We start from the raw sequence: 25,093 nt of genomic DNA, 5'->3' as shown, positions 1-25,093 counted from the left end.
TATTTCTTCCCTCCCTTTCCCCCAAAAGAAAAAAACAACCCAAGAAAACCACCATACAAAAACTTAACATTTATTAAGGGAAAATGAAGATTAGGGATCACAGCAGACATTAACAGGCAGATTTCTGCATTGTATTCTGGTATGGTTTTGATATGCACTTTGTAGGAAGTATAGAATGCATTAATCCTTCCCCCTTATTGCAAAAAGGAAAAGTTTGTCAAGCAGTCTGACCTCGGTTTGTCTCAGCTTTAACCTTTCTGTCTGCATTTCAAACCAACTTAATAAGTCAAACCCATGGTGGTAGGCTGCTTTTTCCTAAATCTGAGCTATAGCTTCGTGTGGTGCTGTTATTTGCCCTGCAGTAGTTGGCAGAAAGCCTGGAGGACATTGCGCCCTATTATAATCCCTTCCCTGCCCCAGCGGTCTTTTGGTGCAATATCTAGATCAATGGGAAGTTGAAAATGGTGCAGACAACTGCAGTCGTGTTCCATCGGTTTGTAATGGGTAAGGTCAAGATCTTCGATCCCCGTAGTTACAACTGTGGCAACCTCCATAGCAACTAGGAAACACAGGCAGCAAACTGCTCCCTGCATACAACTGGCAAAAGGCAAGATTTTTGCACTGGGACTAAATCCAAATCAACCAGACTTAGTGTTATCAATAGCCGGTAAGTTTGAAACACCGCTGTGTTAAAGTACTTGTAATTATCCAGGGGAAAAAAAACCCTCATATGAAGTGTTGCAAAATAGCCTTTGTCAGTGGCCTATTTTATACAGAAATAGGGGACCTGCTCTCAGCAGTAACAGTCCTGAAGGTATTTAAAATGTGCTTTAGAATGGATACTTGCATTTCTTTGCACAGTATTACTGGTTCCATTTTGGTTTATAATGGGGGGAGTTTGTGTACTTGTGAAATGAGTGAATATATTGTGTTCTTTGCTGACTTAAAAATGCATTTTGTAGCAGTTAATCCACTCTTCTTGCTGGGTTGGGTGCACTAGTTTTATGAAATTGTGTGTATCTGGGAGTCCTCATACAAAGGACTCGCAGATCATCTCTTGTCTAAGAGGCAGAATAATATTTAAAGGTAATAGAGTGCTTAAACTGTATTTTGTAAAGTAAATTAGGCACTTAATGTTGTGTATTTTCCACACAAGTTTTACCCTAAGCCTGCAAAACACTTCTAAGGTATCTAAAAAAGAAAATATGGAAGCTTGTCTATCTCCTACATCTTGTCAGATTACCAGAGATACCATCACATCATCAGTCGTACCGTGACAGCCTCTGAATAGTTATCACTTGTCAAATCTGAGCATCCCATTCTTTCTCATGGCAGGCCATAATCCTACTGTTATAAAATGTGACAGGACTGCTGAAATACCAAAACATTTCCTGTTAATACATCACTATAAATAAAACAAATAACAGGCAACTGTAATCTAACATCATGTTCAAAACCTGTTGTGTTCACTCAGCTTGTCAGCTTCAGCTGTAGATTCTGCCTCAGCTTGTAAAATAGGGAAGGTTTGACTGGGACTGTGTAGAAGAAAGCTTTAAAGGAGAGTGTAGGTATAGGAGACCTGGATGTTAAAGACAGAAACAAAAGTAAGAGGGGGCTAAAGGCTATTGCTTTCCGGAGGGTTTCACAGCATTTTTAGTTTTCTTGGGTGTTTGTGTCCCTCTACCAGGTTAGGATTTGGGTGCTTGGAGATCCCTGAAGTCAGTAATATGAGTTCATCTGGCCAAATGCCAGTCTGGGTATTTTGAATTGCTTATTTTTATTTTAAAATAATTCATTACTAAAAGCTACTGGGCTCTTGAGGTACACCAGAAAGCATCTGCTTGTGTTTGTAAAATGACAGTGCAACCCTAACTATTCTATGATACTATGGTTGTCTCTTTATCACCAACAGGTCAGGACTGAGTCCTGCAGCCAGCTGCTTTTGCAAGAATGGCTGCTTTGGAAGCGTTCCTGCCTACAGGTCACAGGTATTGCAGTGCGATGCCAGTTCTGGACAGGTTCTCGTGCTCCAGAGTCATGCCTACTGTCAGCCCCTGCTGCAGGAGCTCTTCTGTAGTGCATCCGGCCTGGATCACCGATCCCTTCACTCCCCAGAGGTAAAATAAAGTTCTTGTTGGAATCTGTGGTTTGTCCTTTTTCATGATATCTAATAGTATAAAACAGGCTGGTGTGTCAGATGAATAAATTAGCAACTTGAATGTCACTTGAGCTTTCCCCTCCCCTGCACTGGCAGTGGTTTAGATGTTATTAACTGCAGTGATTTGCTGCCCTGGAGATTAGGAAAAGCAAAGCCTGAGAAAACCTCTTGTCAAAGAAACATTTCTTTAATATTATTTGGATAAATAGAATCATCTTGTATTAGCAGCCGTCTTTTGTGAAATGTTTCTAATGCTTTGTGACAGGGGATTAGTTTTCCTGTTCTGGACTTAAACCTGTCATCGACTAGAAGCTTCGTTGTTTACTTTTCTACTTTTCTGTTGTTCCCCAAATGCCCCAGTGTAAACCATCAGTTGCTGTGCTCTCGAGTGCATCTACTCTGTGCTCTGTGCTGGAGATGGCTCCTTTCTCCTAATCTTAGGGGTTGCATTGGCTGCCATGTAAAGAGCAAATTCGCTAGTGCAGGTAGTGCTGGCCCAGGATCCCAGCTTACTTCCTCTAAACCCCAAACCAAAGAAATCTGGGTGAAAACAAGCACTGATTGGTTTTTTTCCCAAGAGAAGGAATTGTCCCAGAACAAACAAGTTTTCTGTTTCTTCCCACATGCTTTGGCCTGTGGGAGTGCTACAGAAGGAGGTGGAGTGATACAGTTCTTAAATCTTACAAGATTTTCCTTTTTTCCCTAAAAAAAGCTGTTTTTCCCAGTGCTGACCCATTTTCTTTTCCTCAAGGTGCCAATGGATTACCCACTGCCCCCCTTCCCCTGACCCAGCATGGAAGAGGCTGAGTGCATCAGGGAGATCAGTGGGTTTAGACAGCAATGTCCCTGTGTTGGTAAGACGGGAACAAGATGGATTTTACTACCGTGGTACAGTAAAAGAGGAGGTAGAGGTGAGTGATGGTTGCTGTGTGGTAGTCGTGGGTATGTGTAATAGGGTATCCAGTCCAGCAGTCCTCACGTACCACTTGAGTTTTGTGTATTGGTATTGATTTCAGCTGGTGCGTGAATTAGGGAACAGGTCACCAGAACAGCTGATGCTCATGGTTGTGCTTATTCATAAAGCTTCCAATGTGCCTAATTCCCAAAAGTCTTCACCTCCTGCTGCCTGGCATGCTGGGTGAGGCTCTTGCATGCAGCATAGCCTCAGGCACCAATAAACTGATAGTGATCAGGACCTTGCTCTTCTCAGCCTCTTTTACTGAGACCATTTTTAGGAGTAAGCAGGTGTGTTTTGGGGATCCTTATCTTGCACAGAAGATGAGTGCCCCCTAAAATCCTAGCTCCTGGCAAGAGCAGTGGTGTGCACCTTGCAAGAGCAGGCCCCCTGCCAAGCTCAGTGTGAGGGCTGTTGTGAGCAGTGTACCACCCACTGTTGTGTGTAGACACATAACCATCAATAGCACAGGAAAAGCATTAGTGTTTTATGTACACAGTTGCAGCTTGAGTCGGCTACAGACCAATGGCTTGGTGTCTTTTCAGAAATGTTAGTGAAAGCTTTAATTCATTAGTTTGTTAGCACTTCAAACTTGAACCGAAAAAAGAGCCTATTCTTCCTCAGAACAGGGAAGTGCGTTGTTTCGTTGTTGATGGAAAGCCTCTTGACAGGCCTTAATTTAAAAGAAAATTAAAATTCCCAGCCACCCCCCAAGAAGCAGAGTTAGTGTTGTACGTAATGAGGAAAGGCGTGACTGAAGAGCAGGTATGAACGGCTTCACTGTCCCTTGTTACCTGGAGCAGACAGCATGGTTTGTGAAATCCAGTTGCACTCTACCTATAGCTTTTTCTCTTGGGGAAGAAAATACAGCCTGCTTTCTGGTGATCCTCACAGGGGTTTTCTGACTGTCTCAGTGCTGGACTAACCTCACACTATTTGGTTACTGTTTGGACTTGTTTTGACCTAGCCATGTAGCCACCAAATGTCCTCCTGGTGAAGGTTACATGACCTGACACATTATGGACTGCTCTTCAGAGAAGCTATTATTTTGTTCCTGGTAACAGAATGAAAGAGGCATGTTCCTGGTAGAGTTTGCCAAACCACTTGTGTCACATGGAAGGCATCCAGTGTGTGTACAAAAAACAGCAAAGGATGACATCCTAGAATACGTGAACAGGATGAAGCACTCCTTACTCCCTGGAGACAAAGTGCTGGCACCCTGGGAGCCAACTATGGCCAGGTATGGCCCTGGAACTGTCCTCACAGGCATTGAGACAAGGGACCCCTTGCAAGGTAAGAAAGGTGCTTCCCTTTTCTTCCTTGTCTTGCTCTGGAACATAAATGAGGCTGTCAGGATAAACTATTGTCACTGTGCTACTGCCAGAGACAAATCAGCGCACAGACTGCAGTCTAGTTTTACTTAGAGTTTGCAGGAGCTAATGGGACTTGCTGATGGATATCTGTGTAACCTCACCAGTCTGACCCTAAGGAAGTTGTGACCCATATGTGACCCATAAAAATGTCATCTTCATTGTGTGTGCTATTTCCTGTCTGCTTAGACAACTGTGTCTGCCATGCGGTCAGTGACCTTTCCTTGAAGGTTACAAGTGAGACAGCTCCCAGGAAACACCTATGTGCTTGAATGCTCACATTTGTACTGAATGGTACATCTGGGGTGATTTTATCACCCAAATGTAGGAGATTTTAACAGCTCATTGATTTTTCACATGTCTAGGAGTCAAGCTCCACTGACTTACCAAAATACTATTCTTGGAGCATTACTGCTAACTTTGGCAGTAACAACAAAAGTTACTCAGTCAACATTTTCTTGTTCATCTGATGGCAAATTGGAAGGAAAGATACTGCCAGGCTTGCTGTTGCAACCACCAGTGGCGCAGCTGCCTGCTACCATGACTTTATGGTGAAGTGTTACAGAGAGGTAGTTGATCCTACCGCTTGACAGGAGTAGAAAGTGCATAAAGCTGCAAAGCCTGATCTGTGTATGGGCAGTACCCAGGCAGGCTGCCCACTTATGACTGCTTATCTTTTCTCTCAACAGCCTCAGAAGATGAAGGAGTTATGGTCCACTTCTGGAATGACAAGAAAGTCAAGCTCCCGCCAGGTGTGGCTCTCTGGATCCCTCCTAGCCTGTGGGAAAGGATTGTGGAGATGATCCATATGCCCTTAACCAGCAGGGTGAAGCCCAGAGAAATTCCAGACACTAACTGTTGTATTTGTTCCTACAGTCCTAAAACAGTCCTGATTCCCATTTGTGCTGTACATAGCCCTGCCAACCAGTGCTTGCTCTGCTCACCCTGCTGGCCGAGTTTCCACTTCCACTGTGATTGTATAAGCTGTTTGTCAGCATATGTAAGCATCTGCTGCTGTCATCCCCATGTCAGTGCCTGGTGGCCTCTTCCATCCAGGCATCTGGTATTTCAAAGTGAAACGGAAGAGGTAGAGTCCAGCAGTCAGCCCCCTCCATGCCTTCTAGAACCAAAAAGCCCCAAATCAGAAGCAGCAGCAGCAGCTGTGGCACCATCTTCTGCCTCTTCTGATTCAGAGTGGGACCTGGAGCCATTCACCACTCAGAATACCGTGGTGGACAGTGCTGTTAACACAGGCTCCGGCTGTCTTGAGAAGCCCAGGCTAAAGGATTCTGCAAGACCCGAGTGGAAATACTGGAAAAGAAGCCACCACAAGTCCCATCCCAGTAACTCAGGTACTTTTTGACGCCCTCACAGGCAAGCAGCAGTCAGGAAAAAAACCCAAAATGTGTTCTGGTCTTCTGAGCAGTTACTTAGCCTTTAGCTTACTGGTATAAATGCTGTAAATTTAGCGGTCTCTAACACAATAATTCCCCCTCCTCAATATTTCTGTTGCCTCATCTTGCATGCCAGCTCTTCTTTTAGCATACAATTCAATGGAAAAGTGCTAGAACATGAATTTCAATTAGAAGCTGGCCTGGGTTCAGCAGTAGCAATCCCTTTTTCTCCTTCTTAGTAGCTGGTGCAGCACTGTGTTTTTTAATTTTCGGCCTGGGAACAGTGCTGATTACACCCATGGTTTTAGTTACTGCTCAGTAATGTTTACTCTGACCAAGGACTTTCTGAGCCTCATGCTCTGCCAGGGAGGAGGGGAAGCTGGGAGGAAGCAGATACAGGACACCTGACCCAAACTAGCCAAAGAGGTATTCCATGCCACAGCATGTCATGCCCAGGATGTAGAGCTAGGGGCTAGATGACTGCTGGGGTTGGGCTGGGTATTATCAGTCGGCGGGTGGTAAGGTGTTATATTCTCTTCACTTATTATTTCCTTTATCATTATTATTATTACTGGTGGTAGCAGCAGTGGTTTGTGTTATACCTTAGTTACTGGACTGTTCTTATCTCAGCCTGTGGGAGTTACATTCTTTCAGTTCTCCTTCCCATCCCTCGGGGAGCTGGGGGAAGAAAAGGTGGGGATTGAGAAAGCGACTGTGTGATTTATGGCTGAGCTTAAACCACGACAGAAGCATAGATATCCCTCTCTCAGTTTGTTCCCCATCATTTCCCTACGCTTTGTATGATCCTGACATCTTCATTACCCTTTGCTAGTCTATGCAGAATAACCTGAAATAATTCCGTTTAAGCTTAAAGTGCATTTCCCTCTCTTTTGAAATTAATGTTTCTCTATTTCAGTTCTGGTTTCATTCTCAGATACAATTTTATTCCTTCCCAGGACTTGTCAATTGCAGCAGTACATGTGCAGAGAGCAAGCTGGAACCCAAAGACATCTCTACTAGGGACACGTTCAGTGTTGCCTCTACTAATCATAGTGCAATGTTTGAAACCATCGAGCTGTCTCCCAGAAGTCACAATGAAAGAAATCTTAAGAGACCAAGACTTCAAGCTGTCAATGGGGGTAAGGTAATATGTATTAATACTGGATTTATGTACACACATGGTTTGCTTGAATGGAAGAAATATTCTTGTTAATGGTCTGAAAGTTGGTTTTTAACTGCTTAAGGCCATCTACCAGTTTTGTGATAAGCAGGACACTTCTCCACTAATAGAAACAAAAGGAAGGTCCCAAAACCCTAAGGAAGGGCTGAAGCCTACTTGGTAAAATGCAAAAGATTATGTTGGTATCTGTGTGAGCATTCAGTAATGCAAATTTCAATTCAGAAACCTGCCAAATGCCCATTGACATTATCCCAATGGAGTCCTGTGGAAGTAGGGGCCTACATGAGTGGCCTTGGGAATGGACAGATATGAGTGTCAGCAGCAATAAAACACAAGAAAAGATTCAATGTGGAAAGGTACCGGGCTCTGCCAGTTAGACTCTGCCAGTCACAATATCAATCTCTGAAAGATAAAACCAGTTTGTTGTTTTTTTTTTTAGTAAGCAGCCTTTATTGAATATCTTCTCTTACTGCCTCACAAGAAGCAAGCAGTTTAAACAGCAGATCCCTCCCATGAAGCTAGGGACTGCAGAGAAAGCAAACTATGTAACAGCCAGGAACAAAGACAACCACCAGGTCTTTAGGCCTGGTTGCTGTTGGCCATGGTCCCCTCCTGCTTTAGAAAATTGGGGAAAACCAACCCAAACCAGAATATGAATGCCAAAGAAAGCAAGCACAGAAAAGGGGAAGAAAAATGCTTGCAGGCAGAAGAAGACAAAAGAGAAGTGTAGGATGTACAGAAACACCTCTCTGCACAAGAGCAACAGGAGTACCATTAATAAATTATATATTAAAAAATTCAAATATTAGCTTCTCTGTAGCTTCATGCTTGCTACTGTGAGCTTACTGCAGAACAAAACATGCTAAACTTGCATGATTTTCTTTAGATTAATGTGTTAATGATGTGTGAGCAGAGAATGTACTGGAATATATCTTGTATGTATTAATTTTAAGCAGTTGCCTATGGACTTATTAACTGTATGGTTCTACTTTACTATTTCAATGATCATAGTTCCACACCTTTGCAATTGATTTCCTAACAATTTTTAGGCCAGTATTGAGCTCCAGTGCATGAAAGTGACATGCTTTGCCTCTTGGTAAAACTGAAAGAAACTGGAGTGGTTTTATTCTAGCCACAGGTAGGCGTCATGAATCACAGTAGTGGGCTCAATGTGGCAATACAGAGTATGACACACTTTTATTCCTGTAAAATAGCCCTTGGTGTTTTTAAACCCAGAAGACACATTGCTACTCTTTGAGACAGCTGAAGCAGTTTTAACGTATAATACAGACTGTATCAGAAGTAGCTCACAGAAAGAAGTGAAGCTAGACAGCAGGCTTCCCAGAGATGTTCTCTGTGGGGTTACTGTCCTCCTGCTCTAGTCACCAGAAGTCCTCCTAACTTCTAAAGGAGCAGTTTTTGATCAAAGCCTAGCACCTTCTGAAAATCCTTTGGTCTCTTCTGCGTTTCAGCAGTAGTCTGTACTAGCACAGAAATGACAGCATTATTAAAGCTGCATGAGGCAGAGGTACCTGTCTTACAGCAGCAGTTACAAAGACACTGATGCTTTTTCTTTTTTAGACTAGACTTCCAAGGAATTTGTATTCTGTCTTCCAGGAAGAAGGTTTTGAGGCATCAGAAAAACAAAGATGTAAAACAGCAAGGAAGAAAATAGAATTGGATGATAAACATAAAGCAACTTACATACAAGATGACAAACTTGACAATACAGACCATGTCAGAAGAGAACAGACAGAAAAATCAGTAAAGAGCTCACTTGCAACAGAACAGAGAGACACGATCAGCCAGAATTCAATGAAAGTACAACTGATGAAGCTCAGAAGTTGAAATTTCAGGTAAACTGCTTATACTATATCAGTGTAGCATTTATTAACCAAATCAAGTTCTGATTTGGGTACTGTGTCTGTAGACTATGAATAACTGTAAAATCTTAATATCTGAGAAAGTCTGTATCTACACACACTGTATGTGTGTAATACTGTAATTTCAGCATCCTCATTCTTTACTCCAAGGTACTGAATGAAATTCCTAATTATTTGGACTTGACTTTACAATTCTGGAGAGATCAGGTAAAGCAGTGTGAGCACTGAGACCCAGAACAGATGCACAGCAAGGGTCTAATAAACCTCCGATTTGTCTACAGTTCTCTGGAGTCAGCCAGAGGAATTCAGCATAGCGATTTCTTCTTGTAGAAAGCCAGAAGAAATGAAGAAACAATACAAGCTGACAGCTGAAAATATTTTTTTCAATATTAAAGCACAAAAGAAAGTAGCCAGAGGGTAAAGGACCTGCAACTGTAGATACAAACAACAAAATGCTTAGAGATCTAGCATTCAAGTCGGTGAATTTTATATTCCCATGAAAATTAATTGAAATCTGAATACCATTATCTACAAAAAGATTACAGATATATATATAGATTGTGTCACTAATTCTGATTGTGAAATCTGATCCTTCAGAAGAGTTAAGCATCCAGGGAATCTTGTTAGTATGAGACTCCTCATGTTCAAAGTGTATGAACTTGGCCATAAGCTGCAGCATGCAGTGGCTCAGCATTACCTATACTGCACACCTGATGCATACTCAAGCACCTTTCTGAGTTGGGGGGGTCCTAGATAGTGAATCTCATTTGCATTCTATTTCTTTATCAGAATAATAAAGTTACAGATAGGAGAGATGCATTGTGAGCCAGCTGCTCTAAAATCAGCACCAGCCCAAAGAAGCTGATGCACATCCATGTTCATACCACATGGATTACCCTTTCTGTGGTCAGAAATATGACAGACATTCTGCCTGAGGGTAATATTAAAGAAGCTGTCACCATAAAGACTAAATAATGTATTTTATTCCACTGATTGTATCTTTAATTGTTTAAAACATAAGAACCTAGAATGACAAGTCACATAATTAGATTTAAGGCACACAATGTACAAATATCTATAAAATCAGTGTACAAAGTGGGCTGCATATGATTGCATTAAGTAGAAAACAAATACATGGGTCATAAAAATGGAGTCGCAAAGACAAGGATACTATTAAAGTGCTAACAAGAAAAATATATTCATAGTTCATTACATGCATTAAAACAGCCTCATATTTTATTCCTGAGATTGCCAAGAAACAACAAATGTCATAGAACAAAAGTTAAATCGATACTTTGCCCTGCATGGACATCTACCATGTGGGTTTGTTGCACCATGTCTTCTGAGGTTGCTGTGACAGAATAGAAGCCAGGAGAAACTTCAATGTAGATGTCTTCAGAACCTTGTCTGGCCTTTGGAGACAGGGAGGAAATAAGTTTCATTACTGTTTAGTCATCTAAGATTTCTTACAAAAATACACATTTTTATTTTGGGTAAAAAAAAATTACATTTCAGCTGCTATGTAAATATACTAAGATTTTTCAGAATATACAGGCAGCATGGACAGAACTGTAAATTTTTTTTGTCAATACAGAAATTGACAAGTACTGTGCTCAAAGTATTTCATCTAATGTTTCAGTCAGTAGAAATAAGCAACTTGTTGTAATCTCTGCCCGCAAAACTGACAGTTGCCAACCTAAATGGTTTTGTACATAAACCTGGAACATAATCCCTACATGGGTGCTCCCACTAATGTGTACAGTGGTACGGACTCCATGTTTCTCATCTTTTGTGGCTTACAAGTTCCTGAAATTGATTTGGTGGGGTGTTAGGCTTTGAAAAATAAAGTTTTCCTCTCCTTGAGGAACAGGAGTCTTCAGAAGGACTGTACGAGGGCCAGCCATAACCAGCTAAGCAATCACTGTGTGCCCTGCTGTGTGCCTTTCCTCAGCACGGGGAATGTGTCAGGAGCACAAATGAAGTGAGACTGGAGAACTGCTGGGTTATTTCTGCTGATGCAATTCACAACAGCCTAAAGATTAATCATGGTGTTTGATGTTCTGTACCAGTCCAAGGTGTAAAGTAAGAGTCTTAACTGGTTACATGCCAGAATGCCACAAGCTGGTTTATAATTAACTGTGAGAGTCTCTGTATGCCCATTTTACTGCCCATCTATAGGATTGTGAGTCCACCACTGGTTAATATTCTGTGCCATCGCAAAGTTCCCTCACCTGATCACAAATTTTAACCAGCTTGATGCAAACTAATAAAAAAAGGGCTATAGCTCAATTGAAAAACAAAGTATTGTATGAACTTACACATTGCTGGCAAGTTTGAGCTTGACTGGGTGGTACAGAGGCTTCAGCCCTCTGCAAAGAAAAAGGTACTGTTTTCTAATGATAAAACATAAAAGGTAAATTCAACCCCTGAGAGAGGGGATGCTTCATGTCTGTGAAATTTTCCTCTCCACAAAAGGACTGATAGGACAGTGACTGATGCCACCAAAGGTTATTCTGCCTCCCCCCCTCCCCCACCAGAAGTTTCAGATCAGTCCAAGGTTTCATATGCCCCTAATGTCAAAGCACATACAGTAGTGTAAACAAATGTCAAATGTATTAGATGGACAACAATTGTCCCATGGCAAGGGAAGGAATAACCTTTAATCAAAACCCAAAACACCTACTTACCTTTTCTTCAGAGGACTCCAGCTCTCTTTTCCCTGCTTGCCTGGCATGGTATCTACAGATGTGTTTGATTTCATGCTTTTTGCATGTACAGGTTGCCATAGAGCTATAATACTCCTGGACAACAACAGAAACAGAAAGTAAGTAGATAAGCATCAAAGCCATGCTCACAACTACTGCAGATTTACAAATGAAAATGGAACTGCACAGCTACTGACTTTCTGTATTAATTGGATGGTTTGTCCTTGTGTGAGGATGAAAATAATGCCTGGATGTCTGCAGGACATCTGCCTTCTGGTACAAAACTGTCAGCTCTGATTCTGAATGCCTGTCTCCCAACACAACATATGGGGACTATCTGAAACCTCAGAACTGAATAAAATATAAATATCAGAAGGAATGTTCAAAAACATCTGCCTGATCAGGCTCTTCAAGAAAAATTCTGGTGGAAGAAGGTACAGTTTATGGGTCTTATGTATATGAAAGCTAGGTGCCTTGCTTGGGTGCTTAGTCACTGAAGACTGGTTCTGCAGGGCACATGCAGGAGCAGTACTCTAGAAGAAAAGCAAGTTGATACTGAAACAATGCATTGGTAAAAAAGCTAAAGTATCTTCAAGGCATACCATACCAGTAGCATAGTGGTTTTGTGAGCTGTATTTAAGTCCACAGCAGCCCTTTTCTGGCTCCACAGTAAAGGTACGTGAATCTTACCCAATGCAAATTAAATCATAGAATTGTAGAATAGTTAGGGTTGGAAAGGACCTTAAGATCATCAAGTTCAACCCTCCTGCCATGGGCAGGGACACCTCACACTAAACCATGTCACCCAAGGCTCTGTCCAGCCTGGCCTTGAACACCGCCAGGGATGGAGCATTCACAACCTCACCTGGGCAACCCATTCCAGTGCATCACTGGAATGAGGCACAGGAAAGTGAGCACAAAGTAAGCACTAAGTACAGCTCTGCTGCCATCTGTTGTCACCAGAAATCTCCTCACAGGGATACTGTTTTGATCACAGGGACCAGAAAGTTCCAAAATATCTATTTTATTTCACTTATATTTTCATTGTCTCTGTCAATACTAAATTTAACAAAAATAAGGCAAATAGCAATTGTTATTTCCAAATCCACTCCTTGATGTTATGCATACATCAACAGATGGGGTTGCTTGTATTGCTATTGTATTGTTGTATTGTTACTGTGGAGCTGTGTCCCAAAACATACCAATACTCTGACCTATTGCATAATCCTTCACAGAGCATTTCTATATCACAGAAAGTGAGCTGGATTCTTTTACATGATGTCACAGGCAAAGAAATGAATTCAAACTTTTGGTAAGAAGCGTGGGTAAACTTTGGTCCCTTAGTAACTTAAGCAACTCATCTTAAATCACAAATTTAATAGTTTGCATGTAAGTGCTTAAATGGTTATATTCAGCTGTGGATTTTTATTTGCACTTTGTAAACTTTACTCATGAACTTGTGGATCTGAGAATTCCCTTCTCCTCCCCCCTTTATAGCTTTTCTTTAGAGAAGATGGCTGAAGCAATATTGTCTTGGCTGATGCATAGATACAAGTCATCCACTGCTTGTTCAGCTCTCATACTTCTAAAAGGGCATCGGATAAGTCTCTATACACTTATATTTTTGTTTCATTTTGTGTGAAACTATTCTCCCCAACTATTTTAGGATTAACTGGTTACTGTGTATGTAGCGCTTCAAAATTATAAAGGAGTTGCTTAAGAGCTAATCGTCTCTGTGTTTAATTTAATTGAAGGCTTAGTCTCTGTTATTAACTCTGCAGACAATGAGATCTCTGCTGCATTATGATAACGGATCCCGAAGGGCATAGACAATGATGATAGAGTCTTCAGAGGCTTTAATGCAGTAGCTGGGCTGCATTCACAACAATGAGCTGGCAGAGACAGGCTCCCAATCCGTCTGCCCAGAAGAGTTATGACATCTGGCAGGCAGAACCAACATGAAAGCAGTGGAGCTGTGCATCTGCATGCTATACCTCTCTTGTTGCTACTGTGGTAAGTTTCTACTTACTACAAAGATACAGCACTGCTCAGAATGGAGCCTGTGCTCATTATCCAATAGCAACATCCCAGCCTGAGTTTGCTTAAACAACAAAGTTAAGTTTAGAGCAAATGTGTGACATGAAGCAATGTCTTTGCTCAGGATTCAAACTCTCGCTTACTTCTGCCACCCAGAATGCACTGACTCTATTAGCCAGCATGAATGGTTTGCACTGGTGTGATGAAAGGGTTACCCTGTTGTTATGCCACTCCACAGCACAGGTGCAGAGGTCCCTGGCAGCACTGGAAACAATCTTGTACACTGTGACACTGCCCTGCAATGGCTGACACAATGTAACCTGTGATGTCTCTTTAACCATATTGCCTTGCCACCAGGAAGTAGAGAAACCCTCTGCTACAACCGACCAGCATACTGGTACTATGGAAAATGGCAACGGTGGTGTTTTATTAACTAAGGTGGTACCAGTCAGTCAGGATAGCCCTGCTGAAACCTACCATGTCACCTACCCCATGATGGCAAATGCCCCACATTTCATCATTGTCACAGGCTCACTGGCTCAGCTCTGCCACGCAGTGAGCAAAACTGAAATCTGATTTTTGCAGTTTTAGCAGGAGTAATACAAACAGGCCTCTGCCTGGCACAGCATAAGCATTCCCCTTTGCATGGGTCTCGGGGTAAAACCTCACCTCACATTCCTTTGAGGCTTGATTCATCAAGTTCACGATTGAAGCGAAAGCTGCACTGAGACGTTCTGAATCTTCTTCCTGCAATTAAAGTAATCTTTAGTAACTCATAACATGATGTTCATTGCTTAGTGGTAGAAAGTGTCAGGTGTCCAGGAGGTTCCTCAACTGTGTGGAAGACAACTTCCTCCTGCAAGTAATAATGGAGCCAACAAGGAGAGGTGCTGTGCTTGACCTCGTGCTCACCAACAGGGAAGGGCTGGTTGGAAATGTGACACTCCAGGGCAGCCTTGGTTGCAGTGATCATGAGATGGTTGAGTTCGAGATCCTCGGGACAGTGAGAAGAGCATGCAGCAAGCTCACTGCCCTGTGCTTCAAGAGAGCAGACTTTGGCCTCTTCGGGAGCCTGCTTAGTAAGGTTCCATGGGATATAGCCCTAGAGGGCAGGGGGGCACAAGACTGTTGGTTGATATTCAAGGATTGCCTGCTACAATCTCAGGAGCGTTGCATCCCAACTAGAAGGAAGTGCAGCAGGAGAGCCAGGAGACCTCCTTGGATGGATAAGGAGCTGCTGAGGAAAATTCAAATGAAAAAAGAGGCTTATAAAAGATGGAAGCAAGGATAGGCAGCCTGGGAAGAATACAGGGATGTTGTCTGGTAAACTAGCGACCAGGTTAGGAAAGCTAAGGCCCAGTTAGAATCAAACTTGGCTACGGATGTGAAAGATAACAGGAAGGGATTCTGTAGGTACATAGCGAATAGAAGACAGACTAGGGACAGCATGGGCCCTCTCTGGAAACTATCAGGGAACTGGCTACACAGGATTTGGAGAAGGCTGAGGTTCAAAATTCTTTGCCTCAGTCTTCACTGGCAAATGCTCTGATCCCATCACCCAAGTCTTGGAAGGCAGATGCAGAGACTGTGAGAATGAAGACCGTGGGCCCACTGTAGGAGAGGATCTGGTTCCAGACCATCTTAAGAACCTGAACATGCACAAGTCCATGGGACCTGATGAAATCCATCTGCGGGTCCTGAAGGAGCTGGCAAATGAAGTTGCTAAGCCACTGTCCATCATATTTGAAAGATCATGGCAGTCAGGTGAAGTTCCCAATGACTGGAAAAAGGGAAATATAACCCCCATTTTCAAGAAGGGGAAAATGGATGACCCAGGGAATTACAGACCAGTCAGTCTCACCTCTGTGCCTGGCAAAATCTTGGAGCAGATTCTCCTGGAAGGCATGCTAAGGCACATGAAAAACAACAAGGTGCTTGGTGACAGCCAGCATGGCTTCACTAAGGGGAAATCCTGCCTGACCAATTTGGTGGCCTTCTATGATGGGGCTACAGAACTGATGGACAGGGGTAGAGCAGTTGATGTCATCTACCTGGACTTGTGCAAAGCGTTCAACACTGTCCCACACGACATTCTTGTCTCTAAATTGGAGAGACATCAATTTGATAGGTGGACCACTTGGTGGATAAAGAACTGGCTGGATGGCGGCACACAAAGAGTTGTGGTCAATGGCTCAATGTCCAGCTGGAGACCAGTAACGAGTGGTGTCCCTCAGGGATCGGTGTTGGGACCGGTCTTGTTCAACATCTTTGTCGCTGACATGGACAGTGGGATTGAGTGCGCCCTCAGCAAGTTTGCCGATGACACCAAGCTGTGTGGTTCGGTTGATACGCTGGAGGGAAGGAATGCCATCCAGAGGGACCTTGACACGCTTGTGAGGTGGGCTGATGCCAACCTCATGAAGTTTAACCATGCCAAGTGCAAGGTCCTACACCTGGGTCGGAGCAATCCCAGGCACAGCTACAGGCTGGGCAGAGAAGAGATTCAGAGCAGCCCTGCGGAGAAGGACTTGGGGGTGTTGGTCGATGAGAAAATGAACATGAGCCGGCTTCAGTGTGCGCTTGCAGCCCAGAAAGCCAACCGTATCCTGGGCTGCATCAAAAGGAGCGTGACCAGCAGGTCGAAGGAGGTGATCCTGCCCCTTTACTCTGCTCTCATGAGACCTCACCTGGAGTATTGTGTGCAGTTCTGGTGTCCTCAACATAAAAAGGACATGGATCTGTTGGAACAAGTCCAGAGGAGGGCCACGAGGATGATCAGGGGACTGGAGCACCTCCCATATGAAGATGGGCTGAGAAAGTTGGGGCTGTTCAGCCTGGAGAAGAGAAGGCTGCGTGGAGACCTCATAGCAGCCTTCCAGTATCCGAAGGGGGCCTATAGGGATGCTGGGGAGGGACTCTTCATTAGGGACTGTAGTGATAGGACAAGGGGTAATGGGTTAAAACTTAAACAGGGGAAGTTTAGATTGGATATAAGGAGGAAATTCTTTACTGTAAGGGTGGTGAGGAATGGGTTGCCCAGGGAGGTTGTGAATGCTCCATCCCCTGGCAGTGTTCAAGGCCAGGTTGGACAGAGCCTTGGGTGACATGGTTTAGTGTGAGGTGTCTCTGCCCATGGCAGGGGGGTTAGAACTAGATGACCTTAAGGTCCTTTCCAACCCTAACTATTCTATGATTCTATGACTAAACAGCAAAACGCTCCCTAGTCCTGGAGGCTGCCTGGGGGGCGAAAGAGCCCTGTGTGGCCACCGCTGTGGTGCTTGGCTTTACCGCAGGGTGCACCAGGCAGCGCCGAGTCACAAGAGGTGACCGGATGGAGGAGTGTCCCGCAAAGCGCGGTGAGTGCCCGCTGGCTCTGACTGAACAAAGCGCAGGGGTGTGTAACCCAGCATGAAGCCGTTCTACGGATTTCCGAACGCCTCCAGCTCGTTAAAGCACACGGGTGGCCCACTCCGACGCACACCTATATATATGTGTATATACATATATATATGTACACATATGCACCATCCTGCCACCACCTCAGGCCGCAGCTGCTCTGCGTTTCTTGTTTGTGTTGCTGCATTTCTGCCGCCACGGCCGCTCCCGCCCCCCCCCCCCCCCCCCCCCGCAGCACTGACCGGGACCGAGGCCGAGGCCGAGGCCGGGCGCGGCTCCCGTCCCGCCGCCCGTCGCCGCCGCCGCGCCCGCTCCAGCACGTCCCGCGCCAGCCCCGCCGTCCGCCCCGCGCGCTCCCCCTCCATCCCGCCGCCGTGCGCACGCCGTCACAACGCGCACGCGCCACCTGTCTGTCCTGTCCCGCCCACTCTCCTCAAGCTGCCGCTAGGGGGCGCCACAGCCCCTCCGGTGCCCCACCGGTAGCGCAGGGGCTGGGGGGTCTCTCACAGCGTCCCCTTAACGACGCCTTGCCTGGGGCGGGCCCGCGCGCTGCCCTGAGGCAAAGCGGCTCCCCCGGGCGGGCTTCCCGTGACCTTCCTTCCTTCAGCGGCGCTGCTGTGATGGCGCCGGGCCCATGAGGTGCCGTTCCGCCGCTGTTCCTGCCCGGCTGCTACGGGAAGAGCGGAGAGAAGCTGAAGGGTGCCGAGCCGTGGCTGAGCTGGCGGCTGCTGGTGTGGCCGGGAAGCTTCACCCCGTGATCTCTGTAGTAGACAGCGGTACACCCTGGGTTTTATCATTTTACCTTAAACTTCTGAGGTAAAACCTACAGCATGCAGGGATGGCTGGCTGAGTGAAACAGATAGAGTGTCTGCAAGCTATGGCTGCCTCTGCTCTCCGAAAGAAAGCCATTTCCCTTAGCTGGTAACCAGCGCAATGTGCTTTGCCCTGCTGCAGGCCAGGTTTGCCACACAAGCCTGTGTGCTCCCTCGAAGCTGCCTCTGTCTCAGCGCGGCAGCACGTGTGTGTGAGGTCAGCCCAACAGTCACCACTCGGAGCCACCAAACAGGCTCCGAAACCAACAGTGGCTGTGTGTAAATTGGTGCTGCTCTGTTGCTCATCTCGCTGATGATAAGAAGGCAAAATAAGCACAGAAACTCTCTTTACATGCAGTATAGCCAAGGTTAACAAGTAGGCCCTGATTCTTTAAATCTTTCATTGTTGGTGGGGCTTTGCCTGATGTAATGTGTTTGCAAATAAGAAAAATACTCCTCTCATAGTTTACGTTTTGTTATCATCTTCCAGTTGCTTAGCCAGAGCAGTAGCCAGCTCCTGTAATAAACAAGCCCTTCTTAGGCTGCTTGTTCATGAAAACACATTGAAGGCCCTAATTCAGTGTTCAAAGACAGCTTAGCTTTATATTCTCTTGTACTCTGAGGAATATGTAGGCAGTTGCGGCGGTGCCTGAGGTCTGGGGGCCTGAATGCAACATAAATGGGAGAAAAAAAAAATTGATAAAAGCAACGTTAACTTGTTAGCATGTTTGAAATGTTGTTTGATGTGCTGGAGGAGCAGCCAAAATAGACTACTTCCAGCTTAATTGGGAATGGAGCATCTTTCCTTGAACGTCTTTCCTCATTATCATTGCTTTCCTGGAAAGGCAGATGGTTTGCTGTCTTCCTGCACTTATGAAATGTACTCGGGAAGGCCCTCCTATGTTGTTTTCCTAAGGGGAAAGAAAGTTGTATTCATTTTATATTCCTTCCTGGTACTTTCAGCAGTAGCTTGTTGTTCAGGAGGTAAATCATTCCTCGTGTGTTGTAATGTAAACTCCCACCATTTTTTGATGTTCAGTGACACAGTTCTCTGTTTGCAGCTGAGTAAATACATCTGTCCCAAGAAGGCTGACAGCTGAAATAGTTTTTGCTTTGAAACATGCGTTCACATCAGAATCCAGACGAGAGTTACCCTTGTTTCCTGTGTGTTCAGTCTTTTGATTTCTTTGATGAGATTTCCTTGTCATGTGGGACGATGGATCAGAGTATCTCAAGACAATATCTTTTATTTTGTTGATGAGGTGGCAAAAGCGAAGAACAGTTTTTGCTGAGTACTTGGCTCTGGGTTCGGAGAAGTATCCTTCTGTAGGGAAGCTCATACGCATTTGCTTAATGCTGAGCACCATTCAGTTTCCATTTCAGTCAGTGGGAAGAAAGTTAGCATGTGTGTAATGTTCCAGAAATGTTAATGTTAAAATTTGGATTTCCAGTTGCAGAATGCCTGTGTCACTCATCTATTTATGTTTCTTCTGTTCCTACTACCATTTGATTACTCCATGGTGAAGTGACTTGTCTGATAAATGCTTACGTAATACTTCAAGACGTAGGTGCAGGGTTTGTATTTTGAAGTACTGATGTTCTGCTAACATCTGGTACCCTGCCTTCTCTGTGTGGTTTTGATATCAGGCATCTTGTGTTATTTTATCACCCATTAGGCTGGCAGAAGCACGGGGACAGGCGGGCTGGGGCCTGTGTGAGGTAGGCAGGCAGGCAGGCAGGCAGGTAGGCAGGTAGGTAGGTAGGTAGGTGAGTGGGTGCACTTATCGCCTGTGCCACGCAGAGACCTCCTCCCCGCTCTGGTACGGGCGCTGCGCCGCGCGGACCTCAGACTGCGCTCCCTGGGCGGCAGCGCCCTGCAGAGCCGCTGTCGGGAGCTAGTCCTGGTAAGGAAGGGATTTGAACAAGGCACTAGGAATGGAGACCAGAGACTATCCGCTGCTTCCCTCTCCCCACACCTCTTTCTCCACAGGTATTGCTCCTGTTTCCCGCGTCCCGCAGCCCCGGGGGCTCGCCTATCCCCGGCGCCCTGATTGAAACCATCTGCTCTGCGCTCGGGCGCAGGAAGCGCGCCGCTCGCTCTCCTCCTTCCTTCCTTTCTTTCTTCTTCCCCTGCAAGCGGCTCCGCGCGGAAAGCAACCCAGCACTCGTCGGTTTTAAATAAAAAGTACGCTCCTCTGGAGCAGAGGGAGGAGGAAGATTGTCAGACGGGGGGCTCAGTTCTCCCCTCCTCTGCCCATCGTATCTCCCCGCAGACTGGCCGGTCCTGCCCGGCATCGGCTGGCTGATCCCCTTCATCCCGCCTGGCCAGGACCCGGGTTTGGGGCCGGAGGCAGGCGGCGCCCACCCTTCTGCGGTGCTGGAGCCGAGCACTGCCGAGGGGAGCGGTGGCTTTGCTGCTCGGGTCTGCCCGGCAGCGGCGGGGCTGCAGCCCTGATCTGGCGGCGCTGCGGGAGCAGGTTTCTTTGTTGGCTGCCGGGTGACTGGTTCCCATTAATCTCCCGCACTGGCCGTGGCCGTCTCCACTTCCTGCCTTTGCATACTTCTCTCTCCCTCGATCTCAGTCCCTTCCCTCCCCTTTCCCTCCCCCATTTCTTTCTTTCCCTCTTCCCAGCTTCTCCAAAAAAGCTACAACCACCCGGGCTGCGGGACGGGGGCTTCAGCCAGCCGGCGGAAGGGAGCGCATCCCTGCGCGCCTCGGTAAGGGCCGGGGAGCCGAGCTGCCAGGTCGGTGGTCGCCTCTGGGGAACTGGGCAGGGGAGCGGGGCTAGGGGGAGAAACGATTGATCGTGCTCCGGCTCGCCTTCCCTGCGACCCGAGAGCAGCCCGCCTCCCGGGAGCGGAGCGGGGCGGGCCGGGGATGAGCGGCGGCCGGCGGCGGGGAGTCCCAGGAGCGCGGAGCCCCCACGGCAATGGAGCCACCGGCAACAGGACAGGACCCGTGATCCTTTCGGGCGTCTCTGTCCTGCTCTGCTCTGCCGCGGGGGAGCGCAGAAGGCGTGGGGTCCTTGCACATGGGCCAAGCGGGTAGTCTGTGCTCCTGCGGTGGTGCTACCCGTGCCACCGCCGAGCCCAGTGGGGATTCTTTTCTCGCGTGTGGGGCGAGGGCAGGGGCATCCCGGAGGATCGGAGGCCAGGAGACCACCTCGGCGGGATCGGGTTGACTATACCCGGGCTGGGCAGCCAGCCGGCCGAGTGCGGGGCTCTGATCTGGAGAGGGACGCGGAGCTGTAGCACTGCTTTTCCCCACCAGTGTCCACTCGCATCGTCTGTCCAATAGGCTGTAATGTTCGCATGCGTGTTGAAAAGAGTAGAGGAGCCACCTGGACTCCGCCGGAAGCCTTTAGGATCCCAAGACAGATTTAGCTGAAGAGCTAAGGGAGCTGCTTCAGCAGTTCACTTGGTGGGAAAATCAGATGTACTGCTCTTGGCTTGGTACCAAGCATTTGCTTTACTAAAGAGCAGCAGGTCACCACAATCAAAGAGTACCGGCTACATATGAGAGAACCTTCCTATATTTACTTCAGTTTTATCACTCAAATGTACTTTGAATTTCAGTAGCAAAGGTAACTTAAGCTGGATGCGTAGTATTATTGCATGGAGTATATCAATAGTAGTGTTTTCTACACCGTTGTTTTACTGTAGCACTGACTTTGGGGAATAGGTTTTCTTTCAGTTTTATTCTGACTGAGTAGTCAGTCTTTTAACTTCAGCCAGATACTGAATAATCCCGTAAAAACTACCTACAGTGACCCAAACCTGTGGAAGATAAAGGATGAAACTGTTAGTTACAGATTTCTGATGATGCAGAGTAGGATGAATTGTAATGAGGTTGATTTGTCTTTAAGACTTAATAATGTTTGTTTATACATGATGAAGATAGTTAATAGAGCAGAATTGGGAGTATCTTGCTTTTAATGTGAGGTTTGAGAAAATCACATATGTTTTGGGAACATCAGAATTTAACTTTCATTTTGATGATTGTGTTATGCAGGTGATGGTGGAAATCTATTACCAGGTTGATGGGCAAGAGTAAGATACATGGCTTTGACCATTCTTTCCCTCTTGCTTTAAGATTAATTATTTAAAGAAAAACTGCAACACATTTAAGCAATTATTTATTATTACTTTATCAAGTTAGCTAAGAATATTGTCAAACACCATTAAAGCAAGCTACAGCCTATACACTGTTAAGACTGACTACACTGACGGGGAACTGCCATCTTGCTTCTGGGATGGAACAAGTTTTCTTTTAGAGTATGGGGGAGTGAGGAACAGGGCTCCTTGGGAAGGGGTGATGGGGTGGGTGGTACTGGGCCTCACTGAGGCATGGAAATTGTCCTGCTCCTTAAAGTATATATGGTCTCTCTTGTGCAGAAACGAGAGAGTCCTGCCTGGCCTGGCTTTCTTCTGCTTCCTTCAGGGTGCCAAACTCCCCCAGCCAGCTTGCACACTGGAGTTGCCCTTCCTGGCACTGGGAAGGAGAGGTGTCTTCTGTCCTTTCCTACCCCTTCAGTGTGTTTGTGCTGTGGCTGCCAGGATTTGCTCATAGGAGTTCAGGACCAAACATTGCCACTTCCCTTCAAGCAAGTGACTTTTAACATATACTGTAGCTCTCGAAGGAGCTTATGACTCCTTGTTATTGGTGACCCTGTAAACCATTGTGTAATCTGTTGACTGTAATGTACCATGCCAATTTATTCTTGGTTGGGAAGTCTTGCCAAGGACTTGATGGAATAGCATGATTTTATCCACTTTATTGTTTTCATTGTGTTTCATAAACATCTAAGACCCTCTGGGAAGAATCACTGGGGCGGCTGGGCCTCATTTTTTTAATTGCTGGTTAAGTAAATGTTGCCAGTTTAAAAAACATGTAGTGGTATGCAGGATCTCAGAATGCCTGGAACTGCTAAGCACTCATGTTTAGGAAGCAGGACTATTTTTGGTGCAGGGGCATTTAAAGAAATGATACTAGCTCCTTGTGAAGAGGTCACTGTGAAGCGCGCTGAAGAGCCTGCTTTTAACTGGAGAGCAAAACTAAGTTTCCCACAGCTGAGTAAAGCTAAAGAATGAGATTTGTACTTTTCCCATTTAACTGAAGAGGGAGAGGCTGGACTTTTTGTTAGTTTACAGTAGTGGGAGTGAGGAGGCCCAAATTCTTATGATATAAAAAAAATCAAAATCCTTGACTTGGCAAGATGCTGGTCTTCCTGATTGCCTCCAATGAGTGTCTGCAATGGACACACAGGACTGAAAGGCATTTAACACTTTCTGAGAAGGGCTGGGAAGAATGGCTGGGAACTGGCTGCTGAGAATGCAGTGTATCCCCTGGGATTTGTGGTTGTTGAAGGTCAAAACTCTCTTGGATGGATCTCTGGCTGCCATCCTTATCTATAACTAAAAAAAACAGTGGTAAAACTAAAAAAAACCCACAAAAAAAACTAAAAAAAAAAAAAAAACCCAACAAAAAACCAGAGAAAGAGCTCAAGGTGATCTGGGATCCTAAATGAATTCTGAATATAGGACTGAGGTTGCTAAATAAATTACCATAGGTTCAGAGAAGACTCTCCTCAAATCATCTCCCCAGGAAAAGAGAAGTACTCACTTTTGCTGGCTTAAGAGAATGTGGTTTAGATCAAAGTTACCACTGTGTACTTGATCCTTTGTATCATCTATGGGGTCTTGAGTAATCTAGATGTGGTTAATGTAGCTCACTCTCCTGCAGGGCAGAAGACCAACATCTGGACTGATCAGACTTTCAAAATGTACCAAATGATAGCTGAGTCAAGTTTTGGTCCAGACTTCACTGATGTCTTGTTTAAAATAAGTTCAGTTTAGATTACAATTTTTTTCCCTCCCAATGCTGAGTGCCATGTGTGTTAGTTTTGTCTCTGTGCTGTAAAGTGTGTGCAACTGTTGCTTTTCAGATTTTTCAGTCTGCAGTTGGGATTTAGTTGGCAGCACAGATGGAGGCAAGTTTGGGGAATTGAATCCAAATATTTACATTCTCAATTTGGCCTATTCATTTTGCTTGTAAACACTCATAGTCATATTGAACTTTGGTGAGGTTATAAGTGGTGTTGCCAAGCCTTGGAGAGTCAAACCACACAAGACCTGAAATTCCCTCTTTTGTGAAAAATTTTGGATATGTTTTTCAGGTGTACGTACACCACCTGAGCGTTAGTACTTGTCACACTTACCCCTAATCCGACTGCAAAATTTTTTCCTACATCTTCCTTCTGTTTCATGTAGAAATGCCTTATGCTAGTGAGATGTGTCAAGTTAAATGTCATGGAAGATGTACTGCCCACCTAGGAGCTGCCACACAGATTCTGGAAATCCTGGTCTCCTGTGCTGCTCCAGAGTTCTGCTCTGGTAGAGGGGGCAAGGGTGAAGATCCTTCTCCCTCTATAGCTACTGTTTCCTGGTCCTTGCTGTTTGGGTGTGCAGAAATAAAGTGAGGACTGATTTGAACAATGGGAATGCTGGCTCATGGAGTTTCACATTTAAGTCCTCTTTCATTCATGTAGGCTTTGAACAACTGTTAAAACTTTTCATTCACCAGGGTCTGAGCCTGAAAGATTTATTCTGCGTTAACAACTGAACTGTCTGAAGTCCACCTTACTACAAACTGTAGGAATTGGGATCAGCTAGCACATTAACACTTCATAGCCAAACCACTCTCTCGTTTGGGTATGCCTTTCTGTTTGGGTCTGTTGCTGTTAACTACAGTGGGAAATTAGATATGATAATTGTGTACGTGCAGAGAGCTGGATGTTATAGATAGAGGTGATAGAATTGCAATGACTCACAGTAGGAGTACCTACTTATCCGCTGAGATCTGTAACTTCATATTCTTAACCAACCTACTTTGGAAGGAGACTGCATTACCTTAATCCACAGTGAACATGTGTAGAGTAATCTAACTTGTTCTTTATCTGGAGCGTATACCCAGGTAGTTAGAAATATTAAGATAAATGCATGCTATAATTCATACAGCTAGTGATTTTGATATGTTCTGCTGTAAGCTTCTGACCTTGGAGATGTATTTATTAGGCCAAGAAACACAGGACAAGAGTAGGTGTTCATTTTTAATGCCACCTTTCACCACTCTTTGAAGAGATGTTTCTTTGAGCTGTGTCTGTATGCTGAAAACCTGTCAGCTGCTTCAGTGCAGCTGATTTC

At 45.3% G+C, this 25,093-nt stretch overlaps 3 protein-coding genes and 1 long non-coding RNA gene across 4 annotated transcripts in view; 3 read left to right on the top strand and 1 right to left on the bottom strand.

Moving 5' to 3' along the window:
- Window positions 1-25,093, top strand: part of RPL27A (ribosomal protein L27a) — a 224,431-nt gene that overhangs the window by 22,552 nt on the left and 176,786 nt on the right. The gene's annotated exons all lie outside the window — the stretch shown is intronic.
- Window positions 481-9,607, top strand: CUNH11orf16 (chromosome unknown C11orf16 homolog). The gene is given in 8 exon segments (XM_061380154.1): window positions 481-667; window positions 1,913-2,117; window positions 2,910-3,069; window positions 4,178-4,406; window positions 5,173-5,777; window positions 5,779-5,835; window positions 6,834-7,016; window positions 8,639-9,607. Coding segments are annotated over 7 exon segments (1,668 nt in total). The 5' UTR covers window positions 481-667; window positions 1,913-1,950; the 3' UTR covers window positions 8,906-9,607.
- AKIP1 (A-kinase interacting protein 1) lies at window positions 9,904-14,775 on the bottom strand. Its single transcript, XM_061380155.1, has 4 exons — window positions 14,352-14,775; window positions 11,628-11,741; window positions 11,259-11,309; window positions 9,904-10,352 (listed from the first exon to the last, which is right to left on the bottom strand). The coding sequence occupies exons 1-4, from the start codon at window positions 14,376-14,378 to the stop codon at window positions 10,209-10,211; spliced, it is 336 nt and encodes a 111-aa protein (XP_061236139.1). The 5' UTR covers window positions 14,379-14,775; the 3' UTR covers window positions 9,904-10,208.
- The window catches only part of LOC133226554 (uncharacterized), a 41,323-nt gene continuing 35,899 nt past the window's right edge, over window positions 19,670-25,093 (top strand). The window contains exons 1-2 of the long non-coding RNA XR_009729549.1: window positions 19,670-19,794; window positions 19,881-20,635. This is a non-coding gene — a long non-coding RNA (uncharacterized LOC133226554). The remainder of the gene's footprint in view (window positions 19,795-19,880; window positions 20,636-25,093) is intronic.

This window comes from Neopsephotus bourkii, unplaced genomic scaffold (genome assembly GCF_033783945.1).
Source record: "Neopsephotus bourkii isolate Nb327-2 ecotype Australia unplaced genomic scaffold, CSIRO-AGI_Nbou_v1 NB_1792, whole genome shotgun sequence".
Taxonomy (NCBI): Eukaryota; Metazoa; Chordata; class Aves; order Psittaciformes; family Psittacidae; genus Neopsephotus; species Neopsephotus bourkii.
This window is presented reverse-complemented; position numbering and strand designations above follow the sequence as displayed.